Below are 23,464 nucleotides of genomic sequence, written 5' to 3'. Positions count from 1 at the left end.
CTTGGGAACTTCTTGTCCATTGACACCAAAGAGGGGCATTTGCCGCATTCTTTTCTGCTAAAAAAGTTTTGGCTAAGGGACTTGCCAATCAGAAGGTCAGCAGTTCGAATCCTCGCAACGGGGTGAGCTCCCGTTGCTCGGTCCCTGCTCCTGCCAACCTAGCAGTTCGAAAGCACGTCAAAGTGCAAGTAGATAAATAGGCACCGCTCCGGCGGGAAGGTAAAAGGCATTTCCGTGTTCTGCTCTGGTTCTCCAGAAGCGGCTTAGTCATGCTGGCCACATGACCCAGAAGCTGTACGCCGGCTCCCTCGGCCAATAAAGTGAGATGAGCGCCGCAACTCCAGAGTCAGTCACGACTGGACTTAATGGTCAGGGGTACCTTTACCTTTACCTTTTATCCAGACACGTACAATGTTGTCACATTTTTATCTTATTGTTCATTTTAATTATCTTTCAAGTGCATTTTTAGCTGTGTTTCAACGATCATTTCATTGTTTTATTCTTTTTGTAAACCAACATGTGCTGTTAGCTATTACGACCACAATCGATTTATCGATCACCTTCTAAGCCACCATCTCAAGGTGATTTCCACATAAGGCAATTTAAAACAGTTAAAAAGGCAAAAACAACAGACGCGTTTAAAATTGGACTAAAACCGTTGCAAGTGGATGCTTGTGGGCGATCGAGCAATATATAAATTTTGTGCAATAAATCAATAACGAATAGATGAATAAGCAAACGTTCCAATAAATAACAACTCGAGAGGGGTCTTTATTTCTTTATGTATTGCATTTATATATCAAAACGATCTCTCTCCTCTCTCCAGACTTGCACAGACATTGACGAATGCAACGATGGGAACAATGGCGGATGTGACCCCAACGCCATCTGCACCAATACAGTGGTGAGTCTGTCTAGGGTGAAGAAGTGGGGTCCTCCATGTGGAAACAGGGACTGAAGAGGCTATGGTTACTAGCCCCGGCTGCCCTTATCCTACTGGGACTGGTTCAGGTTCTTGTATTGATTTGTAAGGCCCTGAACAATTAGGATCCACGATACCTCAAGGACCACCTGATCCTTTATTTCCCTGCCCAATCAGGGAGCTGTTTGGGGGAGCCACTGCTAGGGGTCCACCATGTTAGGGGTCTCCCATGCCTCGTATAAACGTCCACATGCTCCAACCCTTTGAGGCCAAAACCTGGACGCTGTCTTCCCAGTTGCCACCTCCTCATGTTTTAATCACAAGAGCACGGCAGCCATTTTGGTTCTTGCGTTCTCGCACGATTTCATGCTGTGGTTTCCCCTCCTGAAAAAAAACACTTTTGGGAGCACGGTGCCCCAAAATGCATGTTTTTGGGTGCCGCACGAAGGTTGTGGCCACACAAAAATCATTTTTCTGGGGTTGGGGGAGGAATCATGCCACAAAGTCACACGAGATCAAGGCAACCAAAATGGCCGCCATTCTCTCACGGTAAAAAAATGGGATGCCCCGGTTTTTCCGTGACACTTGGAGGCATGCACATCTTGTATCCACCAGATCTGTGCATTCAGGAGTGTGGGTCCGATTTTGCGCAGTTCCCTTCCAGCTGAAGTCAAACAGTCCCCTTCCCTGTTGAACTTCCGGCTGAGCAGGTCTTGTGGGGCGTGAGGCCAAGGGAGAGCCCTGAGAGCATTGGAGCCAACTCCTAGGGGCCGAGGTCCCTTCGCCCCCCCCTAAAATATTTGAGGGGGCTGGGCTACCCCCAAAGTTGATGGGCATTGTTATTCAAATAGTGTGTGTGTGCCACATTGATTATGCAAATAGAGGGTTGCCAGAGGGGGGAGAGGCCACATTTGGCCCCTGGGCTCAGAGTTCCTCACCCCTGCTGTAAGGTAAACTATTGATTATCCCTCATATTGGAGGCTGAGAAAGAGTGGCTTGCCTAAGGCTGCTTGAGTTTGTGGGACTGGCTCTGAAGAACCCTTTGTTCCTGTTTGAACTACAGTGGTACCTTGGGTTAAGAACTTAATTCGTTCTGGAGGTCCGTTCTTAACCTGAAACTGTTCTTAACCTGAAGACCACTTTAGCTAATGGGGCCTCCCGCTGCTGCCGCGCCTCCAGAGCACAATTTCTGTTCTCATCCTGAAGCAAAGTTCTTAACCCGAGGTACTATTTCTGGGTTAGCGAAGTCTGTAATGTGAATCGTGTGTAACCTGAAGCATCTGTAACTTGAGGTACCACTGTAGTCCTTTAAAACCATGAGGACTGGAATCTTGGTTTCTTTTTGGGTGCAGGACCAGTCAGTGGGAGAGCACCCTCCTTCCATGCAGAACAGGTCCCAGGTTCAATCCCCAACATATCCAGGTAGGGCTGGGGATATCTGCCCCTCTTGCTTGGAATCCTGGACAGCTGCTGCCAGTCAGTGTTGACACTACTGAGTTAGATGGACCAACAGCGTTCCACATTTCTGCAAAAAACATAACACAAAAAAACCCATTTCCTTTTTGTTTTGTTTCCCTTGGTAGGGATCCTACAAATGTGGGCCTTGCAAGTCTGGTTTTGTGGGGAACCAGAATGGCAGCTGTACCCCACAGAAGACCTGCCAGAGCCCCAGCCACAATCCCTGCGACATCAACGGATACTGCCTCTTCGAACGCAACGGAGACGTTTCCTGCGCGGTGAGTCCTTTTGAGGCAAAATTGGGTCGGATGCATTTAGGGTTGCCATATTGTTGAGCTTTTTTTGCCAAATTTGAAAATGATGTTTTTGAGCGATCTCTAAAAACACATTTCTTGCAATTTCCCTGGACACTGCTTCCTAATGCAGTATTCTGCATATGGCAACTCTACATAGATTTAAAGAAAGATTACCAGATGTCCCCGGATTTACAAATCAGTCCCCATACAAAATCCATTGGAGTTGAAAAGTGTCCTCGGATTCATTGAAAAAAAAATCTGGTAACCTTAATTTTAATTTAAAGTGCTATGATGCTAGTTTAAATAGGCCTGGCTTCCCCCAAAGAATTCTGGGAAATGTAGTTCGTTACGTGAGCTGAGAGTTGTTAGGAGGTCCCTATTCCCCTTACAGAACTACAAATACCAGTGTTCCCTGAGAAGAAGAATTGTGTGTTAAACCACTATGGGAATTGTAGCTCAGTGGAGGGAATAGGGGTCTCCCTACAACTCATAGCAACCTTAACAAACTGCACCTCCCAGAATTCTCTGCGGGAAGCCATGGCAGTTCAGAGGGTCATCCTAGTGCTTCAAATGTATGGTGTGGACTTGCAAGTTGCTCCTTCTTTCCACTGGCTCTGGCGCCCCCTACTGTTGGCCTTCCATCTTGCCACCATTGCAAAGTGGCCGAGAGGCTTCTCTCGCACAACACAAATCAATCTGCCTCCTTTTCCCCAGCTCTGCAGTGTCTTTTTTTTTTTTTTGAGTCGGAACTGATCCTGCGTTCGTACAAATTTCATTCTACACCTTGCAGTCATGGGTATCTACAGGGTTCCCCCCCCGGGGGGGGGACGGGGTGTGTGGCAAAGTAAAAAACAGAAAAGGGCTAATTGTTTCTACCCCACCTCCAAATTAGAAGAGTCCGTATATTTTATTTATCTACTTATTTACTGCAGTTATATCCCACCATTTCTCCATGGGATTCAAGGGGGCAGGTATACTTCTGCTCCCCCTATTTATCTTCACAACAACCCTGTGAGGTAGGTTAGGCTGGGAGTGAGTAATAATAATAATAATAATAATAATAATAATAATAATAATTTATTTATTTAATTTATTTATACCCCACCCATCTGGCTGGGCTTCCCCAGCCACTCTGGGCGGCTTCCAACAAAATATTAGAATACGTACAGAAATGCATCAAACATTAAAAGCTTCCCTAAACAGGGCTGCCTTCAGATGTCTTCTAAAAGTCTGGTAGTTGTTGTTCTCTTTGACATCTGGTGGGAGGGTGTTCCACAGGGCGGGTGCCACTACCGAGAAGGCCCTCTGCCTGGTTCCCTGTAACTTGGCTTCTTGCAGTGAGGGAACCACCAGAAGGCCCTCGGCGCTGGACCTCAGTGTCCGGGCAGAACAATGGGGGTGGAGACGCTCCTTCAGGTATGCTGGACCGAGGCCGTTTAGGGCTTTAAAGGTCAGCACCAATACTTGGAATTGTGCTCGGAAACGTACTGGGAGCCAGTGTAGGTCTTTCAAGACCGGTGTTATGTGGTCTCGGCGGCTGCTCCCAGTCACCAGTCTAGCTGCTGCATTCTGGATTAGTTGTAGTTTCTGGGTCACCTAATGAGGTCACCCACATCCAATGAGCTTCATGACCTGGTAGGGGTTTCCCAGGTCCTAGTCCTGCACTCTAACCACTGCACCACACTGCCTTTCTGGCTTGTTCCTCAGGTTCTACGATTGCTAGAAGCTAGCTCTTCTTTTTAACGAAGGTTGAAATTGACAGATTATTATTATTCATATGAGGCGGTGGGGAGGGGGGGAATGTCCCCATGCCCCCAACCTGCAGATTGTCGGGGACATGGGGGCTGATACCTGCTGTTGCAAAAATATTGTTTCCTCTTTGCCTTCCCAGTGCAGCGTGGGTTGGGCCGGGAACGGCAATGTGTGCGGACGAGACACAGACATCGATGGCTACCCAGACGAGCCTTTGCCCTGCATTGATAACAACAAGCATTGCTCCAAGGTAAGATGTGGCGGCAGCAGGAACAAAAGGGCCTATCGATGGCTACTAGCCACGTTGGCTATACTCTGCCTCCACAGTCTGAGAGAGTAATGCTTCTGAATACCAGTTCCTGGAAACCACAGGAGGGGCGAATGCTGTTATATGTGTCTTAAAGGTAAAGGTAAAGGGACCCCTGACCATTAGGTCCACTTGAAGACGACTCTGGGGTTGCGGCGCTCATCTTGCTTTATTGGCCGAGGGAGCTGGCGTACAGCTTCCAGGTCATGTGGCCAGCATGACTAAGTCGCTTCTGGCAAACCAGAGCAGCGCACGGAAACGCCGTTTACCTTCCTGCCGGAGCAGTACCTATTTCTCTACTTGCACTTTGACGTGCTTTCGAACTGCTAGGTTGGCAGGAGCTGGGACTGAGCAACGGGCGCTCACCCTGTTGCGGGGATTCAAACCGCCGACCTTCTGATTGGCAAGTCCTAGGCTCTGTGGTTTAACCCACAGCGCCACCCACACCCCATATATATGTGTGTCTTATATATATATATATATTTAATCAAAGTATTTCTCTCCTGACATATCTTCCTATATACATAAAAATGTAAGCCTGTCGTCATGCAGCTGCTGTTGGAGAATTAAATGTGAGATAAGATGGCGCCCGGCACGCTTCCCCTGTGCCGATAGACGCCTGTGCCGATAGAGAAAACTTGAGCTCTCTTAGCAGAGTCCTTAGCAGAGTTCTTAGCAGCGGTAGGAAGTGTTGCCTTGTGTGTGGATAATAAATCAGACTGAATGCAGGCTTCTTGCTAATCTCCAACAGCCTTTAATGAGAAGAAAAACATCATAAATCAGCCCGGCGAGAGAGCGGACATCCTTTCGTCTCTCAGCCAAAAACGAAAGGAAACTCACACACAAAGAAAGATTCCCATATGTGAACATAATCACGCCTCAGAATGTGAGACGTCACACAGAACTGTTTAACCCTGTAAGTTCTGATTCTCCTCACATTAAAACCCCATTTAAATCACCCCTTTGTTCAGAAACATAAGGACTGAAATCATAGAATTATATTTTAAGGGAAAAGCTGTAGCTCAGGGGTAGAGTTTGTGCTCTGTATGCAGGATGTGGCAGGTTTGTTCCCCGGCATCTCCACCGAGGACTGGGGAAAACGTATGTTGGAAACCCTGAACAGTTGCAGCCAGTTAGGGATTTCTTCTGACTTGTCCCACCCTTCACCTTGCCCCTTTTCATGCAGGACAACTGCCGGCTTACGCCGAACTCGGGTCAAGAGGATGCTGACAACGATGGCATCGGGGACCAGTGTGACGATGATGCGGATGGCGACGGGATCAAGAACGTGGAGGTAGGCCCAAGCGCAACTTCCCACTCAGGCTGGATGTATCGGACAAGAGCGAGGGTAGCGGACCTTTTTTAGGCCAAGGGCCACATTATACTTGTGGGCAACCTCCCAGGGGCCGCTTACCAAGCTGGGTGCAGCCAGAGACACACTCCATCCTTCCATCTAGGCAAGCACAAGGTATTATCCCAGTCCAAGTACTTGTTCCAACTAGGTAGAACCACAGGGGATGGGCAGCTTTTAATGTTTAAATGTTTGTTGGAAGCCGCCCAGAGGGGCTGGGGAAACCCAGCCAGATGGGTGGGGTATAAATAATAAATTATTATTATTATATTATAATTATTATAGTGCAGAGGAAGGCTGGTGAAGGGTGTGGCCTGGGAAAAGGGGTGTGGCTGGGTCAGAGAACCATGGGTCAGATAGAGAGGGCATTTGGGCCCTTGGCCTGAGGCGTCCCATCCCTAGAAGCATTAAGGATATAGGCTCTAAGACCTTCTTATCCCATATGCAACGCTCAACCTATTTCTAGCCCCTTTGCAAAGAACAGACCACACACTGCAAAGTATGTGTAAAACGCTTTACTTACAGATTCAAGGTCTCAGTCATGCTTTGTTCCATGCAGCAGCAAAGATAACGCAGGCAAAATGCTCTTGGGTAGAAAATGCAGAATATAGTTTCAAAGACATGTTGCAAACTCGGGAGCGAGCTCACACACGTCTGTCTTGGTAGATTGCACAATGAGAGGTAGAGAGAGAGGAAGTAGAAAGTCTCCGTCTCCAGAGGAATCTCTCTAGCAATGCAACTCTGTGGTTGTTTACCCACTTCATGCACTAACTAACAGCTGCGCACAGTTATGTTTGACTGCAACCTCCCACAAAAGGAACATCATGAAACGGGGCAGAAGAACCAGCATTGCAATCAGGAAGGCTAAGGCAATATTCCCCATGTCTGAATTCACCTTTTTCTCTCTCTTGTGCCCTGGTCATAGGACAACTGCCGTCTCTTCCCCAATAAAGACCAGCAGAATTCAGACACAGATTCCTTTGGGGATGCTTGTGATAACTGCCCCAACGTACCCAACAACGACCAGAAGGACACAGACGGCAACGGGGAGGGGGACGCTTGCGACAATGACATTGACGGCGACGGTGAGTGGAAGGGTCAAATGGTGGTAGAGTTCGTATGGCTGGCTTTGTTATACAGGTTGAGCCGGCACCCAGCAAAGCTAAGGACAAACGGATGAGTCTTCTTTCCATACCATGCCCATTTTTGCATGAATTCAGTCATAGTTCTGTCCTGTCCTGTTTTCTGAGGTTTAAGAAATATGGAAGCCCTCCCCAAAAGGGGAAATAACTTATTTATTTCCTTCAGGTCTTTGTACACCACCCTTTAGCCCAAAAAGGATCTCCTAAAGTGGTTTCCAAAGATCAATATTAAGATTGCAATCTAAGAAAACACACAGCACGTGAGGAAAAGGGAATGGGAGGGAGGAGGAAAGGCCAAGCCCAGGCACAGGTTTTTCAGGTTATGGTTTTTATAACACATTTAATATGTCTGATCTGAGAAAACAAATTTAACAACTGGTACAGAAGCATGACGACAAATGCTCTAAGGATGTTTGGTTTTTTTAATTAAAAAAAAAAAAGCTATTGGGAAGCAATTCAACTTAATTAATTTTACCCTGGAGAGCTGCTGCCTATCAGTGTAGACAATACTAAGCTAGATGGACTCGTTCCTGTGCTCCTATGAAACAGCCCCTTTCCCCCTCTCCCCTTCCGTAGGAATTCCCAATGGGCTTGACAATTGCCCCAAAGTGCCCAATCCGCTGCAGACGGATCGCGACGAAGACGGCGTGGGAGACGCCTGTGACAGTTGTCCTGAGATCAGTAACCCTACTCAGGTATGAGCGTTGTAACACCCTACAGTTCCTGGGATCCTCAGGCAGTGGTGTCCAAACTATTTTCAAAGATGGCCAGATTTGACGGTGAAGGGACGTGAGGGCCAACCAAACAGCCGACCAAAGTTGTTAACCTTTTTTTAGGATTGAAGTTGTTAAGGGTTTTTTTTAAAGGATTTTTACCCTAGGAAATAAACTGCCACGGGGCCGGATTAAACTGACCGCCAGGCCGGATTGGGCACCCTAAACGGACTTTGGACATGCCTGCAGTTTAGGGGAAGCCATGGCGATTAAAATGACATCGTCATGCTTTAAATGTGCGGTGAAGATGAGAGGGGCGTTTGCGTGTGACTCCAGGGATGCCCGTTTGCTTACTCACCTGAGGCCATGCTCTCTTTCAGACAGATGCGGACAGCGACCTGGTGGGTGACGTCTGCGACACGAACGTGGACAGGTGAGGAAAAAGCAAAACAGAAACCCAAACCTAAAACCCGCGAAAATGCATGATCTCAGAATCTATAGGGATATTGTCTGTTTGTCCTTCTATGTATTCAGATACCTGTTAAGATATCATTACCAAATTTGGCATGATGGCCCCTGATACCAAGGAGCAGGTTTGGGTCTATGTTTGGATCCCATTTTGAATCAGTTTGGTATTTTGAATTCACTGCTATTTTCCCAGTGCTATTTTTCCGGAAAAAGAGATGCCTCGGCCCAGTATACCTGAAGGAACATCTCCACCCCTGTTGTTCAATCCATCTCCAATGGCCTTCTGGAGGTTCCCTCCCTGCGAGAAGTGAGGTTGCAGGGAACCAGGCACAGGGCCTTATTGGTAGTGGCACCTGCCCTCAGATGTCAGGGAAATAAATAACTGTACAACTGAAGGCAGCACCGAAGATTTTAATGTTCTATGATTCTCTATATAGTGGAAGGCCGCTCGGAGTGGCTGGCGCAACCTAGTCAGATCGACAGGGTACAAATAATAAAATTGTTGTTGTTGTTCAGTGATGGCGACGGTCACCAGGACACGAAAGACAACTGTGCAGAGATCCCCAACAGCTCCCAGCTCGATTCAGACAACGACGGGCTGGGAGACGAGTGTGACAATGACGACGACAACGATGGGATCCCCGATTATGTGCCCCCGGGCCCTGACAACTGCCGTCTCGTCCCTAATCCCAACCAGAAGGATTCTGATGGTGAGCACGGGATAATTTAAAGTGGAATCTGCCCAGAATTCTTTACGTCAATGGCACCAGCCACAAAATGGCTGACGAGACATGGGGGGGGGGTATGGCACGACACAAAATGGATGCCCTGCTATGTGGCGTAGCGCAAAATGGCTGCCGCACCTCGGAGAGCAAAAATAGAGACAGGACCACCAAATTGTGAGGGGATGTTGCCTCCATTCAGTGTGTGAAAAGGCACCTACATCCACCGCCGATGGTCTCGCTCGCAGAAAGAAGCTCTCCTCTGTACACAACAGAGACAACATCTGTTTTGAGACAATGTTTACAGAGACCTTTTTGAGGCACCATAGGAGGAGGAGTGTGGCACACTGGGATCCCCAGAATGCCCCCTTCTCAAAGAGTAGTGCCTTGAAGGGAGCACACAGAATTGCAGATGAAATTGGACTTATTGGACCTGTCAATGTTGCTGGGTGGAAGACAGAAGTGCCTGGCGTGCTCTGGTCCATGGGGTCACGAAGAGTCGGACACGACTAAACGACTAAACAACAACAAAAATGTTGCTGGACTCCAGCTCCCATCAGCCCTGGCCAGCAGGGCGATCAGTCAGGGATGACGGGAGTTGTAGTGACGTCTACAGAGACACAGGTTCACCACCCATCTCAGACCCTACCTCACAGGGTTGTTGTGAGGATTGAAACAGAATAACGGGGAGGGGGAGAACCTTATACGCTACCCCAGACTAAGATCATTGCTCACTTCCCCACTCAGATCATGAACACCACAACCAAGGCAGGCCAGAGGTTGCAGGTCTCCAGCTCCTTCAGCCATCGGGGTTAATGGGAACTGGAGTCCAGCAACATCTGGGGCGATCCAGGCTCCCCACTCCTGTCCTAGACCAGTCATGCCCCAACCAATCAGGAATCCCATATCCAATGCACTTAAAAGTAAAGGGACCCCTGACCATTAGGTCCAGTCGTGGCCGACTCTGGGGTTGCGGTGCTCATCTCGCTTTATTGGCCGGGGGAGCCAGTGTACAGCTTCCGGGTGATGTGGCCAGCGTGACTAAGCCGCTTCTGGCGAACCAGAGCAGCACACGGAAACGCCATTTACCTTCCCGCCGGAGCGGTACCTATTTATCTACTTGCACTTTGACGTGGTTTCAAACTGCTAGGTTGGCAGGAGCAGGGACCGAGCAACGGGAGCTCACCCTGTCGTGGGGATTCGAACCGCCGACCTTCTGATCGGCAAGTCCTAGGCTTTGTGGTTTAACCCACAGCGCCACCCGCGTCTCTTATCCAATGCACTTACAGGGGTATAAAGCAGGGATGGGGAACCCCTGGCCCTCCAGATGTTGTTGGACGCCAACTCCCATCAGCCCCAGCCAGCATGACCAGTGTTCAGGGATGATGGGGGATGTAGTCCATCTGGAGGACCACACTTCCCCCACGCCTGATAGGTATGAATATGGCGAAACATCTTCCAACGTGCTTTAGTGGCTGGGCCTTCACCATCTTTTGCCCTTCGCACAGGCAATGGAGTAGGGGATGTGTGCGAGGAGGACTTTGACAACGACACGGTGGCTGACCCGCTGGATGTCTGCCCGGAGAGCTCCGAGGTGACGCTGACCGACTTCCGCGCGTACCAGACGGTCATCTTGGATCCTGAGGGCGACGCCCAGATAGATCCCAATTGGGTGGTTCTCAATCAGGTACGGCAAGGGAGCCGGGAAGATGCTGCAGGCTTCGGAGGTGAAATAAACCCGATTGGTTCCATGGGCAAAAGGGGGAAAGGTCAATAAATCTTGGTGCATATTAGTAAGCCACTGGGTAGAGAAGACCTTAGTCTTTGCACAGTGCAGGATAAGCCCCAGTTGAAAAACTTCAAAGGCCTCTGGGGTTCATTGGGGACGAGTAGACAAGTGGCCATGTTGCCTATCAGGTTTGGTTCCTGGGGAGGTCAGTCACCACAGGGACACAGGAAAATGCCCTCTACCGAATCAGGTCTTTAAAGGGCTCTAACCACTGAGCTATGGCCCTTCTCTCTAGCTTGGGTGCTAGATGCAAAACCCCAGGGGTCAGTCTGGGCAGCTGCCTTGCCCTTTGCTTATACTCGACCGTCTCGTCACCACCCTTCCCTTCTCTCTTTTTTCTTCCCAACCTCCAGGGCATGGAGATTGTACAGACGATGAACAGTGACCCAGGCTTGGCTGTCGGTAAGAGGAATATACAGTATTTTTCGCTCCATAAGGCGCACCGGACCATAAAGCACACCTAGAGGGGGAAATCAAGAAAAAAAATATTATTTCCCCCTGGGAGAAGCGCGCAGCCTGTCCGCTTCTCCCAGAGCTTCTCGGGGATGCGGGGGAAGCCCAGGTTCCCCTCCCCAGGCCCAAAGAGCAAAGAAGCCAAGACAGCGAGCGGGATCCATCTTCCTCTTTAGCTGTGCGCAACCTCTCCAGCCGGGCTATGGCAATTCCCCCACCTCCCGCAAAAGCCCACAGGAGCCGCACACCCTTTAAGGAGCGCGCGGCTCCTGTGTGCTTTTCTACGAGGAGGGAGACTGGCCGCGTCAGTCCCTTCTCCCTCCTGGGGAAAAGCCCGCAAGAGCCGCGTGGAGCTTGTGTGCGGCTCCTGGGGGCTTTTCCTGCCTGCCTCCCCCCTGCATTCGCTCCATAAGACGCACACACATTTCCCCTTACTCTTTAGGAGGGAAAAATACGGTAAACATACTCGGCCGCCAATGATTCTTTGCTGCACTCAAACCATACAGTTAAAGCACTGCAAAACTGCTTGAAACGGCCATGGCTTCCGCCCAGGAATTCTGGGGCCTGTGATTTGTTAAGGGTGCTGAGGGAGAGGAGACCCTGCTATTCCCCTCACAGAGCTACAATTCCCAGAGCGGTTTAACAACCAATCCCTCTGCCCAGAGAACTCTGGGAATTGTAGCTCTTTGAGGGAAATGGGGGGTCTCCTAACAGTTCTCAGCACTCTTCACAAACGATAGTTCCCAGAATCCTTTGGGGAAAGCCATGACTGTTCGAAGTGATATCATGGCGCTTGAAGCCTATGGTCTGAGCGTGGCCTAGCAACTGTTCTTCAGGGTTTCAAGCAAGCAGAGAAAAATATTTCCCATCGCTTGTGCCCACCAGTCCGTTCCTCTATCTTGGCAAGACGGCCGCTAACTCTTTCCTTCTCTCTCTAACCACGGGGCAGGGTACACAGCCTTCAACGGGGTGGACTTTGAAGGCACCTTCCACGTCAACACCATCACCGACGACGACTACGCCGGCTTCATCTTCGCCTACCAGGACAGCGCCAGTTTCTACGTGGTCATGTGGAAGCAGACGGAGCAGACCTACTGGCAGGCTACGCCCTTCCGCGCCACGGCTGAGCCGAGCCTGCAGCTCAAAGTGAGTGCCATACTCTCCAAGTGTTCCTATTTTCCAGGGACAGTCCCAGAATTACGAAAGCCACCGCGGCTTCTGATTTGATCCTGGAATGCCCAGGATTATGCTACCTTCTGAGATTATAAGTGATCTTAATCATTACTTTATACAGTGGTACCTCGGGTTACATACGCTTCAGGTTACAGACTCCGCTAACCCAGAAATAATACCTCGGGTTAAGAACTTTGCTTCAGGATGAGAACAGAAATCGTGCAGTGGCAGTGGGAGGCCCCATTAGCTAAAGTGGTACCTCAGGTTAAGAACAGTTTCAGGTTAAGAACGGACCTCCAGAACGAATTAAGTTCTTAACCCGAGGTACCACTGTATAATTATATGATAGGAGACATACCGTATTTTTCGCACCATAGGACGCACCGGACAATAGGACGCACCTTGTTTTAGAGGGGGGAGAACAATAAAAAAAATTCTCCCCCTCTCTGCCCAGCGCCCCTTCAGCGAAGCGGCAGGAGGCGCTGCGCAGAGAGGGGGAGAATTTCCCCCCTCTTGTTTTCCCGCTCTAAAACAAGGTGCCGTTTAAGGTGCGTTCAGGCGGCTACCTTGGAAGCCTGGAGAGCGAGAGGGGTCGGTGTGCACCAGGCATCAGGTTCCTTTCGACCTGCTCTTTGGGGCTGGCGGAGGGAAGCCCACCACCAGCCCCAAAGAGCAGGTCAGGGAGCAGTGGAGAGGCTGCTGCCATAGTCGGGCGTCACCTCTCCATCTGGGAGAGGGTCGCGGGGTTATGGCTCCTGCAGGGCTCCCCACTCTGCTTCAGGGCGCCCCTCGCGCCGGGCGGCAGTCTGTTATCTGCAGCGTGGGGAGCCCTGCGGGGAACTTCTGCAGGGCTCCCCACGCTGCGGATGTCTGCCCGGCGCGAGGGGTGCTCTGCTTTAGGGCGCTCTTCACGCCGGGCGGCAGTCTGTTATCCGCAGCGTGGGGAGCCCTGCGGGGAACTCCTGCAGGGCTCCCCACGCTGCGGATGTCTGCCCGGCGCGAGGGGCGCTCTGCTTCAGGGCGCCCCTCGCGCCGGGCGGCAGGCTGCTATCCGCAGCATGGGGTACACAACCACCTAGGCTGTGGGTGTGTTCCCGAAGCGCCAGGCACTCTGATTTCAGCGCGCCAGGCACTCCGGGAAGCAGGCTTCTATCCTCTATAGAGGCTCCTTCCATAGCCGCGCGTCACCTCTCCAGCCGGGAGAGGGTAGCGGGGCTATGGCGTCTTCGCTCCATAGGACGCACACACATTTCCCCTTCATTTTTGAAGGGGAAAAAGTGCGTCCTATAGAGCGAAAAATACGGTAATAATAATCAAGGTGGATGTTGCCTATTAACATTAAGCATTTATTTATACGCTTGTTTGTTTCTTTATATAACATCGGCTTATTTTTATTTATTCCTATTCCTTCTTGATTTATCATTGTCAACACATTGCTGTTCATTAAATTAAGTAACCTTTAATATTTGCTATTAGGTAATAAATTCTGATCACGCACTTCTGTCAAGAGCTGACCTCCTCAAGTTTAGGTTTTGAAGCAAAGGCTGATAGATTAAAAAAAAAAAATTAATGTATGATTGATTATTCATTACTACATCCTAAGCACACCCTTCTTTCCAAAGCTCAGCTGCTCAAGCTGAGGTTTCAAAATGAATGCCGATCCATCTAAATTTAGTCAGTGAATAACTCACATGTTTGATGAAGAAACCAGCCCTTCTGCCAGGGAGCCTGGGATGCTATACATGCCTCCGCTTGCAATAAAATTATGCTCACGACGACTCTGTGAGGGATTTCATGTGGTGATGCCTAGCCCACCCAGCCAGCAAGTGACTTGTAGAGGGGCAGGAAGAGGGCAGGGCTGCCCTGGGCAGGAAGAAAGGTGGATGTCAAGGAATCAACTCTGAGTGGGACACATAGAATTGCAGAGTTGGAAGGGACCTGATGGATCACCTCATCTAATCTCCCAGCATTCAGCGAGGCCTCATTTGCATTATACAGTCTATAGCAGTATATCACTTTAATACAGTGGTGCCCCGCAAGACGAATGCCTCGCAAGACGAAAAACACGCAAGACGAAAGAGTTTTCCGTTTTTTGAGTCGTTCCGCAAGACGAATTTCCCTATGGGCTTGCTTCGCAAGACGAAAACGTCTTGCGAGTTCTTGCGAGTTTGTTTCCTTTTTCTTAAAGCCGCTAAGCCGCTAATAGCCGCTAAGCTGCTAAGCCTTTAATAGCCGCTAAGCCGCTAATAGCCGTGCTTCGCAAGACGAAAAAACCGCAAGACGAAGAGACTCGCGGAACGGATTAATTTCGTCTTGCGAGGCACCACTGTATAATAGTTTAATATATTTTAATATAATTTTGTTTGTTAAGGGTGCTGAGAGTTGTTAGGAAAAACCCTTCCCCCTCCCACAAAGAAGCCTTTAATTTGGTTTTTCAGATTGAAATTTTACAGACACATGTGCAACATACAACACAAAAACAAGATTCCAAGGAATCTCTTGGACTTCCCCCCTCCCCTTTGTGGGTCCTATTGTTAATCATTCCCGGCTGCATTTTTTATGATAATTATCCAAATCTTTTACCTATCCATTGTGTCCAAAATGATATATCGATGGTATCTAACACCAAGTAAACAGGCAAAAATGTATAAATCTAAATCAAACAAATGCTGGAAATGTAGAGAAAGAAGGTTCTTTTTATCACATGTGGTGGTCTTGTAGTAAGGTTAAAACTTACTGGGAAATGATATATAATGAATTGAAAAGGATGTTCAAAATAACTTTTATAAAAAACAATAACCCAGAAGATTTCTTTTGGGAATTATAGGGACAGAACTACTTAAATTGTATAAAATTCACCATTAAACTACAAGTGATACTCCAATCTTACTAATGGTTTTAACAGTTTAAGATAAGTTATAAATTAAAATTTTGGCCTTCCTTATTTCTGATTTTCCAGTCATTTTAGCCATTTTGGCATAATCCATCAACTTCATCTGGGAACTGCAGTGTTCAGACTTGCTGGAAGACCTCCATTTCCCTTCCAGAGCTACGGAGTGGTTGAAAAACCGATCCTTCTTCCCGGGGAGCTCTTGGGAATTGTAACTCTATAAGGGCAACAGGGATGTCTCCCAGCCACTCTCAGCAGCCTTAAAGAACTACAGCTCCCAGAATTCTCTGCAGGGAGGGCTGGCATGGCTGTTTAAAGTGGTATCATAGCGCTTCAAAGGTATGGTGCGAACGAGTCTTGCTGAAACAGAAACCAGCTTGGCTTCTGCAAGGCCTGATCCTGTCTCTCCTGGCTAAAACGATGCGTGCTGTTTCTCCTGCTCCCTACAACCCCTCTCCTCGCTGGCAGGCGGTGAAGTCTAGCACCGGTCCCGGAGAATACCTGCGGAACGCCTTGTGGCACACGGGCCACACCCCCGACCACGTCCGCCTGCTCTGGAAGGACCCCCGCAATGTGGGCTGGAAGGACAAGACCTCTTACCGCTTGCGGCTCCTCCATCGGCCCCAAGTGGGCTACATCAGGTGAGGTGTGGGGCTGCAGCAGTCGCTTCAGCGGTGAGGGGGCAGGTTCACGAGGGCAGTTTCATGACGGGAACAGCCACACACTCTTCTAACATTATGCTACCGTCTGAAACTATAAAAAGATAAAGGGAGCTGTGACCATTAGGTCCAGTTGTGACCGACTCTGGGGTTGCGAACCAGAGCAGCGCACAGAAATGCCATTTGCCTTCTTGCTGGAGTGGTACCTATTTATCTACTTGCACTTTGACATGCTTTCAAACTGCTAGGTTGGCAGGAGCGGGGACCGAGCAACGGGAGCTCACCCCGTCATGGGGATTCGAACCGCCGACCTTCTGATCAGCAAGTCCTAGGCTCTGTGGTTTAACCCACAGTGCCACCCGCGTCCCTCTGAGACCATAAGTCATCTTAATTATTATCTTATATAATTAGGCGATAATGAAAACTAAGGAGGCATAATAATAAAGGTGAACACTGTCTCCTAACCTCAAGCATTTATTTACTTACTTACTTACTTACTATTCCTTCTTGACTTATCATTGTCAACACATTACTGTTCAATAAATTAAGTAACCTTTAATATTTATTACTAGCTAGCTAATAAATTCTGATCACACACTTCCGCCAAGAGCTGACCTCCTCAAGTTTAGGTTTTCAAGCGAAGGCTAGGCTGATTGAACGACGTTTGTCATTAATGTACCATATTGGCCCAAATATAAGCCGCACCCAGATATAAGCCACACTTTTAAAATTCACGGGGAGAAAAGGAAAAAAAGGCAATACCTGAATATAAGCCACTCCCTTAAAATCCCACAGGCACTCACACCTGTTCCATTTTACCGTGAGTCTGTTTCAGCAGTGATATCGTGAAAAAGTCAATTTTTGTAAGGCCACAAATTTAAGCCACACTTTAACTTTTCATGGTTGGAATTTGGAAAAAATGTGCGACTTATATTCAGGCCAGTAAGGTATTATTGATTATTGATTATTACATCCTAAGCACACCCTCCCTTCAAAAGCTCACCTCCTCCAGGTGCGGTTTCAAAGTGAATGCTGGCCCATCTAAATTTATTCAATGATTAACTCACATGTTTCATGTTGAACCCACCCCTTCCGCCAGGGAGTCTGGGATGCCTCCCCTTGCGATAAAATTATCCTCACAACAACCCTGTGAGGGAGGTCACGTGAGCAAGGGACTTGTAGATGCCCCTCAGTCCGTGTCTGTTGTGCTGTTCACTACCCTGCACTATTTTCAGGGGTGACTAATATGTTGTTGTTTTTTACTAATATTTTATGGAAATAATTTCAGTTATAGAAAATAAAGCGATGAAAGAAAAAAGAAAAGACAGAAAAAAGTACAGAAAATACAGAAAGAAAGAAAGAAAGAAAGAAATGTTACACTAAATATAATCAGTTACGCTTAGATATATAAATAAAATGATCGTCTCCCAAAGTGTATATGATTATTAATAGCCTACTATGTTCAGCATAAACTCGTTCCAAATGTCATTATATTTGTCCAAACAAAGTCTGCATCTACAGTGGTACCTTGGGTTACAGACTCTTCAGGTTACATACACTTCAGGTTACAGACTCCACTAACCCAGAAATAGTACCTCAGGTTAAGAACTTCAGAATGAGAACAGAAATCGCGCAGTGGCAGCGCAGCGGCAGCAGGAGGCCCCATTAGCTAAAGTGGTGCTTCAGGTTAAGAACAGTTTCAGGTTAAGAACGGACCTCAGGAACGAATTAAGTTCTTAACCCGATTTACCACTGTATAAACAATCCATTCATATGTTGCAAGTGTTGTTTAATAGGTTAAAAGGACATCTCAGCCTTCCTTGAGCTTTTGCGGTTTGGCTCGCTCGCTCGACCTCTCTAGATTGGCAAAGGATAATTTGTAGATTGAAGGGGGACGACGACTATGAGTTTGTTGGATTGAGTGTAAGTGGGAGACAGTAAAAAGGCCTGGGGGGGTTGAATACTTCTCTTTCCCCCTTTCCCCGCCACCGCCAGCCTCCCCTCTCCCAGCTGGCGTAGAGGCTGAGCCGTTCCTTGTTTAACAATGTGGCCGGTCCTCCCTCTCTCTCTCTCTCTCTCTCTCTGTGTGTAAAGGGGGGGGTGGCTCATTCCACTGGGAATGAGTTCACCCCCACCCCCTCCACTCCCTTCCCCAAGAACCATTCACTGGATGGGCCCCAAGGCCCATTGTCTGGTTCACCATGGCAACCCGAGTCTGGGTGGAATGCTTTTGGCCCTCAGTAGACCTTTTTAAAATGCAAAAAATGGGAGAAAAGAAGTCTGGACAATGGGGAAAGGTGGCAGGGGGCAATCCAGCAGAGAATAGGGCAGAGCGGGAGGAGGAGGAATGAAGCCTGGGAACTTTCTCCCCCCTCCCTTGCGGAAAGAGCAGGAGAAGGGGGGGAGACATCTCCCCATCTCTCCACTGCAACTCCACCACCCGGCCTGTGCCCCCCCCCGCACCTTAAACCGTACTAGATCCCTAGATCTCTGTAGACCCTCAAAACACGCCAACTTTTGACAAGAGGCAAAGAGGCCTTACGATGGCTTGTGCGGTTATGGTGGCTTGGAAGGAACATGTCCCCTAACGTTCTTCTGGGCACTTCAGAGGAGCGCTGTCTTTACTCAGAGTAAAGGGTTCCACCTTTAGTTATGCTTCTGAATGCCGGCCGTTGGGATCCACAAGAGACGAAGGCACTCTTGTGCTCGGGTGCTGCTGAGTTCAGTCTGACAATTTCGCCGTTTCCAAAACAACGTGTGAAACCGAACCCAGCGACCCTGTGAAATTCCTCTGAATTTTGCAATGCTGTCCCCCAGCCAAATACCAGGAAAAAGAATGAATATGCAGTGGTACCTCGGTTTTTGAAAATCGAAAACCGAAACCTCAATACGCAAAACTCAGAAAGGAAGCCACGTTGCCTGTTCAACTTCCGAGGCACGTTTGAAAACCAAGGAACTTACTTCCAGGTTTTTGGTGTTTGAGTTCGGAAACATTTGACTACAGAGGCGTTCGAAAACCGAGGTATCACTGTACTGTGGTAAATAGGGACCTGCCTTGTTTCTGTGACAGCAAGTTGTTTTAGACTGTTTTTAATATTGTGGTAATGAAGGGCCGGTCACCCTGAAATGGGGACAACCTGAAGTGGTGGCCTCACCATTCTGTATACGGGACACATTGCTTCTGTTATAAGCAGTTTTTACCCCTCTCTCCACTTGGAAAGGGCCCCAGAGCAGCCTGCGTGAGATCAATAAAAGTAAGGCATTCCCTGACCCTCAGGCTTGCAATGTGAAAGGTACAACACAAAAGGAGAAGGGGCTGAGGAGGGAAGAGGAAAACTCCAGGTGCCAGTCCTTACAATAGCCGAGCCCAAAGGTGGAGTGGGTCTTCCATCCAGTCTTTCTCAATATTCAGCAGCTGGGAGGGATGGGCTGTTGCAAGATAAGAGCTGAGGAAGGCTCAGGGTTGTCTAAGACACGGCCGGCGATCCCAGTCCACTCGTGTGTGTGCCGGCCCTGGGCTTTGCGAACTTCCCTGCTTCAAAACCATCCTTGCAGGTCGGCTGCCATTCATCTACCTTCTTTTTTTCTCCTGATCATCATGACACACACCGCCAACAAGGATTTTCCAAGCACCTGACCCCCTCCTGTCTCCCCCTCACAGGGTGCTGCTATACGAGGGACCCCAGCTGGTGGCCGACTCGGGCGTCATCATCGACACGACGATGCGAGGGGGCCGCTTGGGGGTGTTTTGCTTCTCCCAGGAGAACATCATTTGGTCCAACCTGCAGTATCGCTGCAACGGTCAGCTGTGGGACAATTCGGGGTGGTTCAAAGCAGGGCTTCGCTCACCTGAGCTCTCCTAGACCTGGGTGGGGGGTGGGATTTCCATGGAGGTCTTTCCCACCAAATCAGAGTGGGGGGGTAGTATCCCCTCTGCCCTCCCCAAATAGTTGAGCCTGTTCTGGGGGAAATGACAGGATGTTTATATCACCGAGGTTGAAATTCTATATACCAGGTGGAGACAAAGGCAGAATTTGATTCAGTTTGCATTTAAAGCCATGCTTGAAAAGTTGCGCTTTTCTGAATTTTGCAATGTAGTTATCCAACCGGTGCTTACCAAGAAATGCACGTTACGTAAAAGTATACACCGAAAATGAATATGTTGGTCCAAATAACATAGAAAAGGGGTTTGTATTAGGAGAAATGGCATGCATTATTCTGTGCATTGATCAAAATGTGTTCCTCATTAGAAATTCACACTAAAATGCAGAAAACTTCCATGAGGATTAAAAAACCCCCCATAAAAAAATCTGAATTTAACAGTGAGAAGATGAAGAGCAACAGAATCAACAGATCCTTCCATCATCAGGGATTGGGGCCCTCCAGATGTTGATGAACTCCAGCGCCCATCAGCCCCATGATGATGGGAGTTGTAGTTCAGGAATATTTGGAGGACCACAAGGTTCTTCACCCCTTTCCTAGACCCGTGTCCCAACCTATCAGGGATCCCATATTCAATACATTTACAGATGTGTAAAGCAGGCATGAGGAGCACGTGCCCCTCTAGATGGGCTCCCGTCTCCCATCTCCCCTCACTGTTGGCCATGCTGGCTGGAGATTGATGGGAGCTGGAGTGCAACAACATCTAGAAAGCCACAGATGTTCTCCAGAGCTCTGCTTTCCATAGGTCCAATGCAAAACCTTGACTATGATGTTTCCACTCTACCTAATGCGCTCTCTCTCTTTCTCCCTTCTCTCTGTAGATACCATCCCTGTGGACTTTGAGCCGTTCCGCCGGATCTTACTGGAAGGGGCTTGAACTAAAGTCATCAAAAGGGCTCAGCGCCCATCCTAGAAGTGGGCATCATTTCAGACCCCCATACACAACACACACACACACACACACACACACAATGGACTGGAAAACTAGCAGACCTCACCCCATAAGCTTCTGGAAACCCCCAGGAGTTTGCTGGCAGCAGTCTCTTCTGTCGGGTTCTCAAGATTCCTTGGCCAAAGGACCAGCAAAGGATTCTGGGCCAGCAAGGGCCCAGCCAATCAGAGAGGGTGGCGACAGAGCAAACTCCCACTATGTCCCGTCTTTTGCTGTCTTCATTTTGGGAAACGATTTATCCATAAAAGTTCTGGCTGTTTTTCTAACTTCTTGCTCCTGTTGTTGTTTGGTGAGGGTACCAGTGGGTGGGTGGGGTCCCGAATAGTAGAAGACTTAGTTTTCTCAGTGTTTCACCTTCAAAGTAATCATCTTTCAGCGAGGGAATGAGGGAGCCAGATATTTAAACAGCTGCTTTATACCACTGTGACATCCTTTTTTCCCCTGCACCCACAAAGAATTCTGGGTTGAGAAGTCTTTGTTAAAAGAAGCCTCACTTCCCCATTCGACCTCAGAGAGGACTAGAATCCCCAGAGTTTACTGGGAATCATAGACCTGTAGAGTTGGAAGGGACCCCGAGGGTCATCTAGTCCAACCCCCTGCAATGCAGGAATCTTTTGCCCAACGTGGGGCTTGAACCCACTGAGAATTAAGAGCTTACCGACTGAGCTATGCTTCATGGACCAATAGCTATTAAAACAGCTGACCTTTATGTGGATCTTAATTTCACATATATGCCCATAGGTTGCTGAGTTTGGGATTGTAGTGGATGGAAACGATCACTCCATTGTGAGACAGCTACGAAAAGGCAAAATTCAGTGCTGGGGATTATTGGGAAAGGAATGAAACTACCGATATTGCAATGCTGTTATACAAATCTATGGTGCAGCTGCATTTGGCATATCGTGTAGGGTTCTGGTCAGCTTTCCTCAAAAAGGATATTGTAGAACGAGAAAAAAGATTCAGAAAAGGGCAACCGAAATGCTCAAGGGACTGGAGTTATGAGGAAAGATGGCAGCGTTTTTAGTTCAGAGAAAAGTAAGAGGGGGACATGACTGAAATTTATAAGATTAGGCACAAATGGAAAAGGGGATGGAGAACAGTTTTTCTCCCTCTGCTGTAGCCTTAAAGCTTGTGGGCATTTGGTGGAGATGATCATTGAAAGATTCAGGACCGAGGAAAGGAAGTTCTTCACAGAGCAGATAGTTAAATGTGGATTAGACAAATTTATGGAGGATCAAGTTATCGACCACCAGACTCGATGGCTGTGCTCTGCCTTCACTTTCAGAAACAGCATTTCTTTGGATAACAGTTCCTGGGAATCTCAGGAGGGCAGAAAATTCTGTTGTCCTAAGGTCCGGTTTGTCCACAGTCAGAACAGGAAGCTGGACCAGAGGGGCCATTAACTCTTCTTACGTTCTTATGAATTCTGCATCAGGGGCACTTTTGAGCACTAAGAAAAGCATTCCATATAAAAGTTGAAATTATTAGGAACAGAGGATGCATCAGGTCCATTTGGACCAGTATTGTCTGCACTGACGGACAGCAGCTGCCCGCCATTTCAGGCAGGGCAGTCTTGCCCCCACTCTACCTGGAGATACTCCATCACTGAGCCATGTCCCTTCCCCAGGTATAATTAATACTCTCACCACCCAGAGCCGTACCCCAAGACATTTGGCACCTGAGGCAGACCCCAAAACGGCTCCCGCTTCCTTGCCAGAGAAGAAGGGATGAGGGAAGATCTACCTCAGCAACAAGGGAGAAGAAAGATCGACATTGGGATCTGCTGCCTCGGTGGAATCTGCCGCCTGAGGCGGTCGTCTCGCCAAACAGATTTCCTTCCTGTCACTAGAGAAGAAAGCCATGAGAAAGTTTGCACTTGAGGTTCGACAGAAGCGCTTCGATTGAAAATGTGTGTCTCCATCCTTCAGCTGTTGTTTTGGTGGCTCCCAAATCTCACAATCGCCTCTGTCTTGTCTCCAGGTCTCTGGCCTTTGGAAGGAGAGCCTGACTCGGTATCCCGAGAGGTCCTGGGTTAGGTGTGTCCCCATGGGGCACCTGTAGGCGAACCCAGGACAGCAGGAGGCCGGGACAAGTGCAATATTAGCAGGAGAACGAACAACACTGCACTGTGCCCCATTCCTCCCGCCAACCTGGAAAGAGGGACACTTGCAGGCCTCTGGTTGAGTGAGTCACTGCTGTGTCACGGCCTGGGCTTCTCCCATGGGAGAGAGAGAGAGGACCAGGCTGCCGGTCCTGCGAAAAGAGTGGATAAATTATTATCATGGGGGGTCTCGAGCGATACCCACCTGCAGCCTCTCAGAGAAAGCCTCTCCAAACCCCGTCCAGGTCCCCCCCACAAGCTGGAGTCGCAACTGGCGCTCTGGAGCTGGGCATTTGGTTAAATAATCACCCGCCCTGGCCAAGACACTCGGACGTTGCTGTGGCGACCAGTGTCCCGGCAACGGCCAAGTGAAT

The 23,464-nt window shown here is 48.7% G+C and overlaps 1 protein-coding gene across 1 annotated transcript in view; it reads left to right on the top strand.

Annotated features, from left to right (window-relative positions):
• THBS3 (thrombospondin 3) overlaps positions 1–21,255 on the top strand; it is a 38,736-nt gene extending 17,481 nt beyond the window's left edge. The window contains exons 10-23 of the mRNA XM_081840903.1: positions 827–904; positions 2,506–2,658; positions 4,568–4,678; positions 5,922–6,029; positions 7,012–7,171; positions 7,805–7,923; positions 8,322–8,374; positions 8,926–9,119; positions 10,640–10,818; positions 11,274–11,322; positions 12,323–12,519; positions 15,905–16,077; positions 19,757–19,896; positions 20,859–21,255. Coding sequence (XP_081697029.1) covers positions 827–904; positions 2,506–2,658; positions 4,568–4,678; positions 5,922–6,029; positions 7,012–7,171; positions 7,805–7,923; positions 8,322–8,374; positions 8,926–9,119; positions 10,640–10,818; positions 11,274–11,322; positions 12,323–12,519; positions 15,905–16,077; positions 19,757–19,896; positions 20,859–20,914 — 1,770 coding nt within the window. The 3' untranslated portion in view covers positions 20,915–21,255. The remainder of the gene's footprint in view (positions 1–826; positions 905–2,505; positions 2,659–4,567; positions 4,679–5,921; positions 6,030–7,011; positions 7,172–7,804; positions 7,924–8,321; positions 8,375–8,925; positions 9,120–10,639; positions 10,819–11,273; positions 11,323–12,322; positions 12,520–15,904; positions 16,078–19,756; positions 19,897–20,858) is intronic.
• Positions 21,256–23,464: the final 2,209 nt, after the last annotated feature.

Source organism: Podarcis erhardii (assembly GCF_964252035.2).
Source record: "Podarcis erhardii genome assembly, chromosome: 15".
In the NCBI taxonomy this organism is placed as follows: Eukaryota; Metazoa; Chordata; class Lepidosauria; order Squamata; family Lacertidae; genus Podarcis; species Podarcis erhardii.
This window is presented reverse-complemented; position numbering and strand designations above follow the sequence as displayed.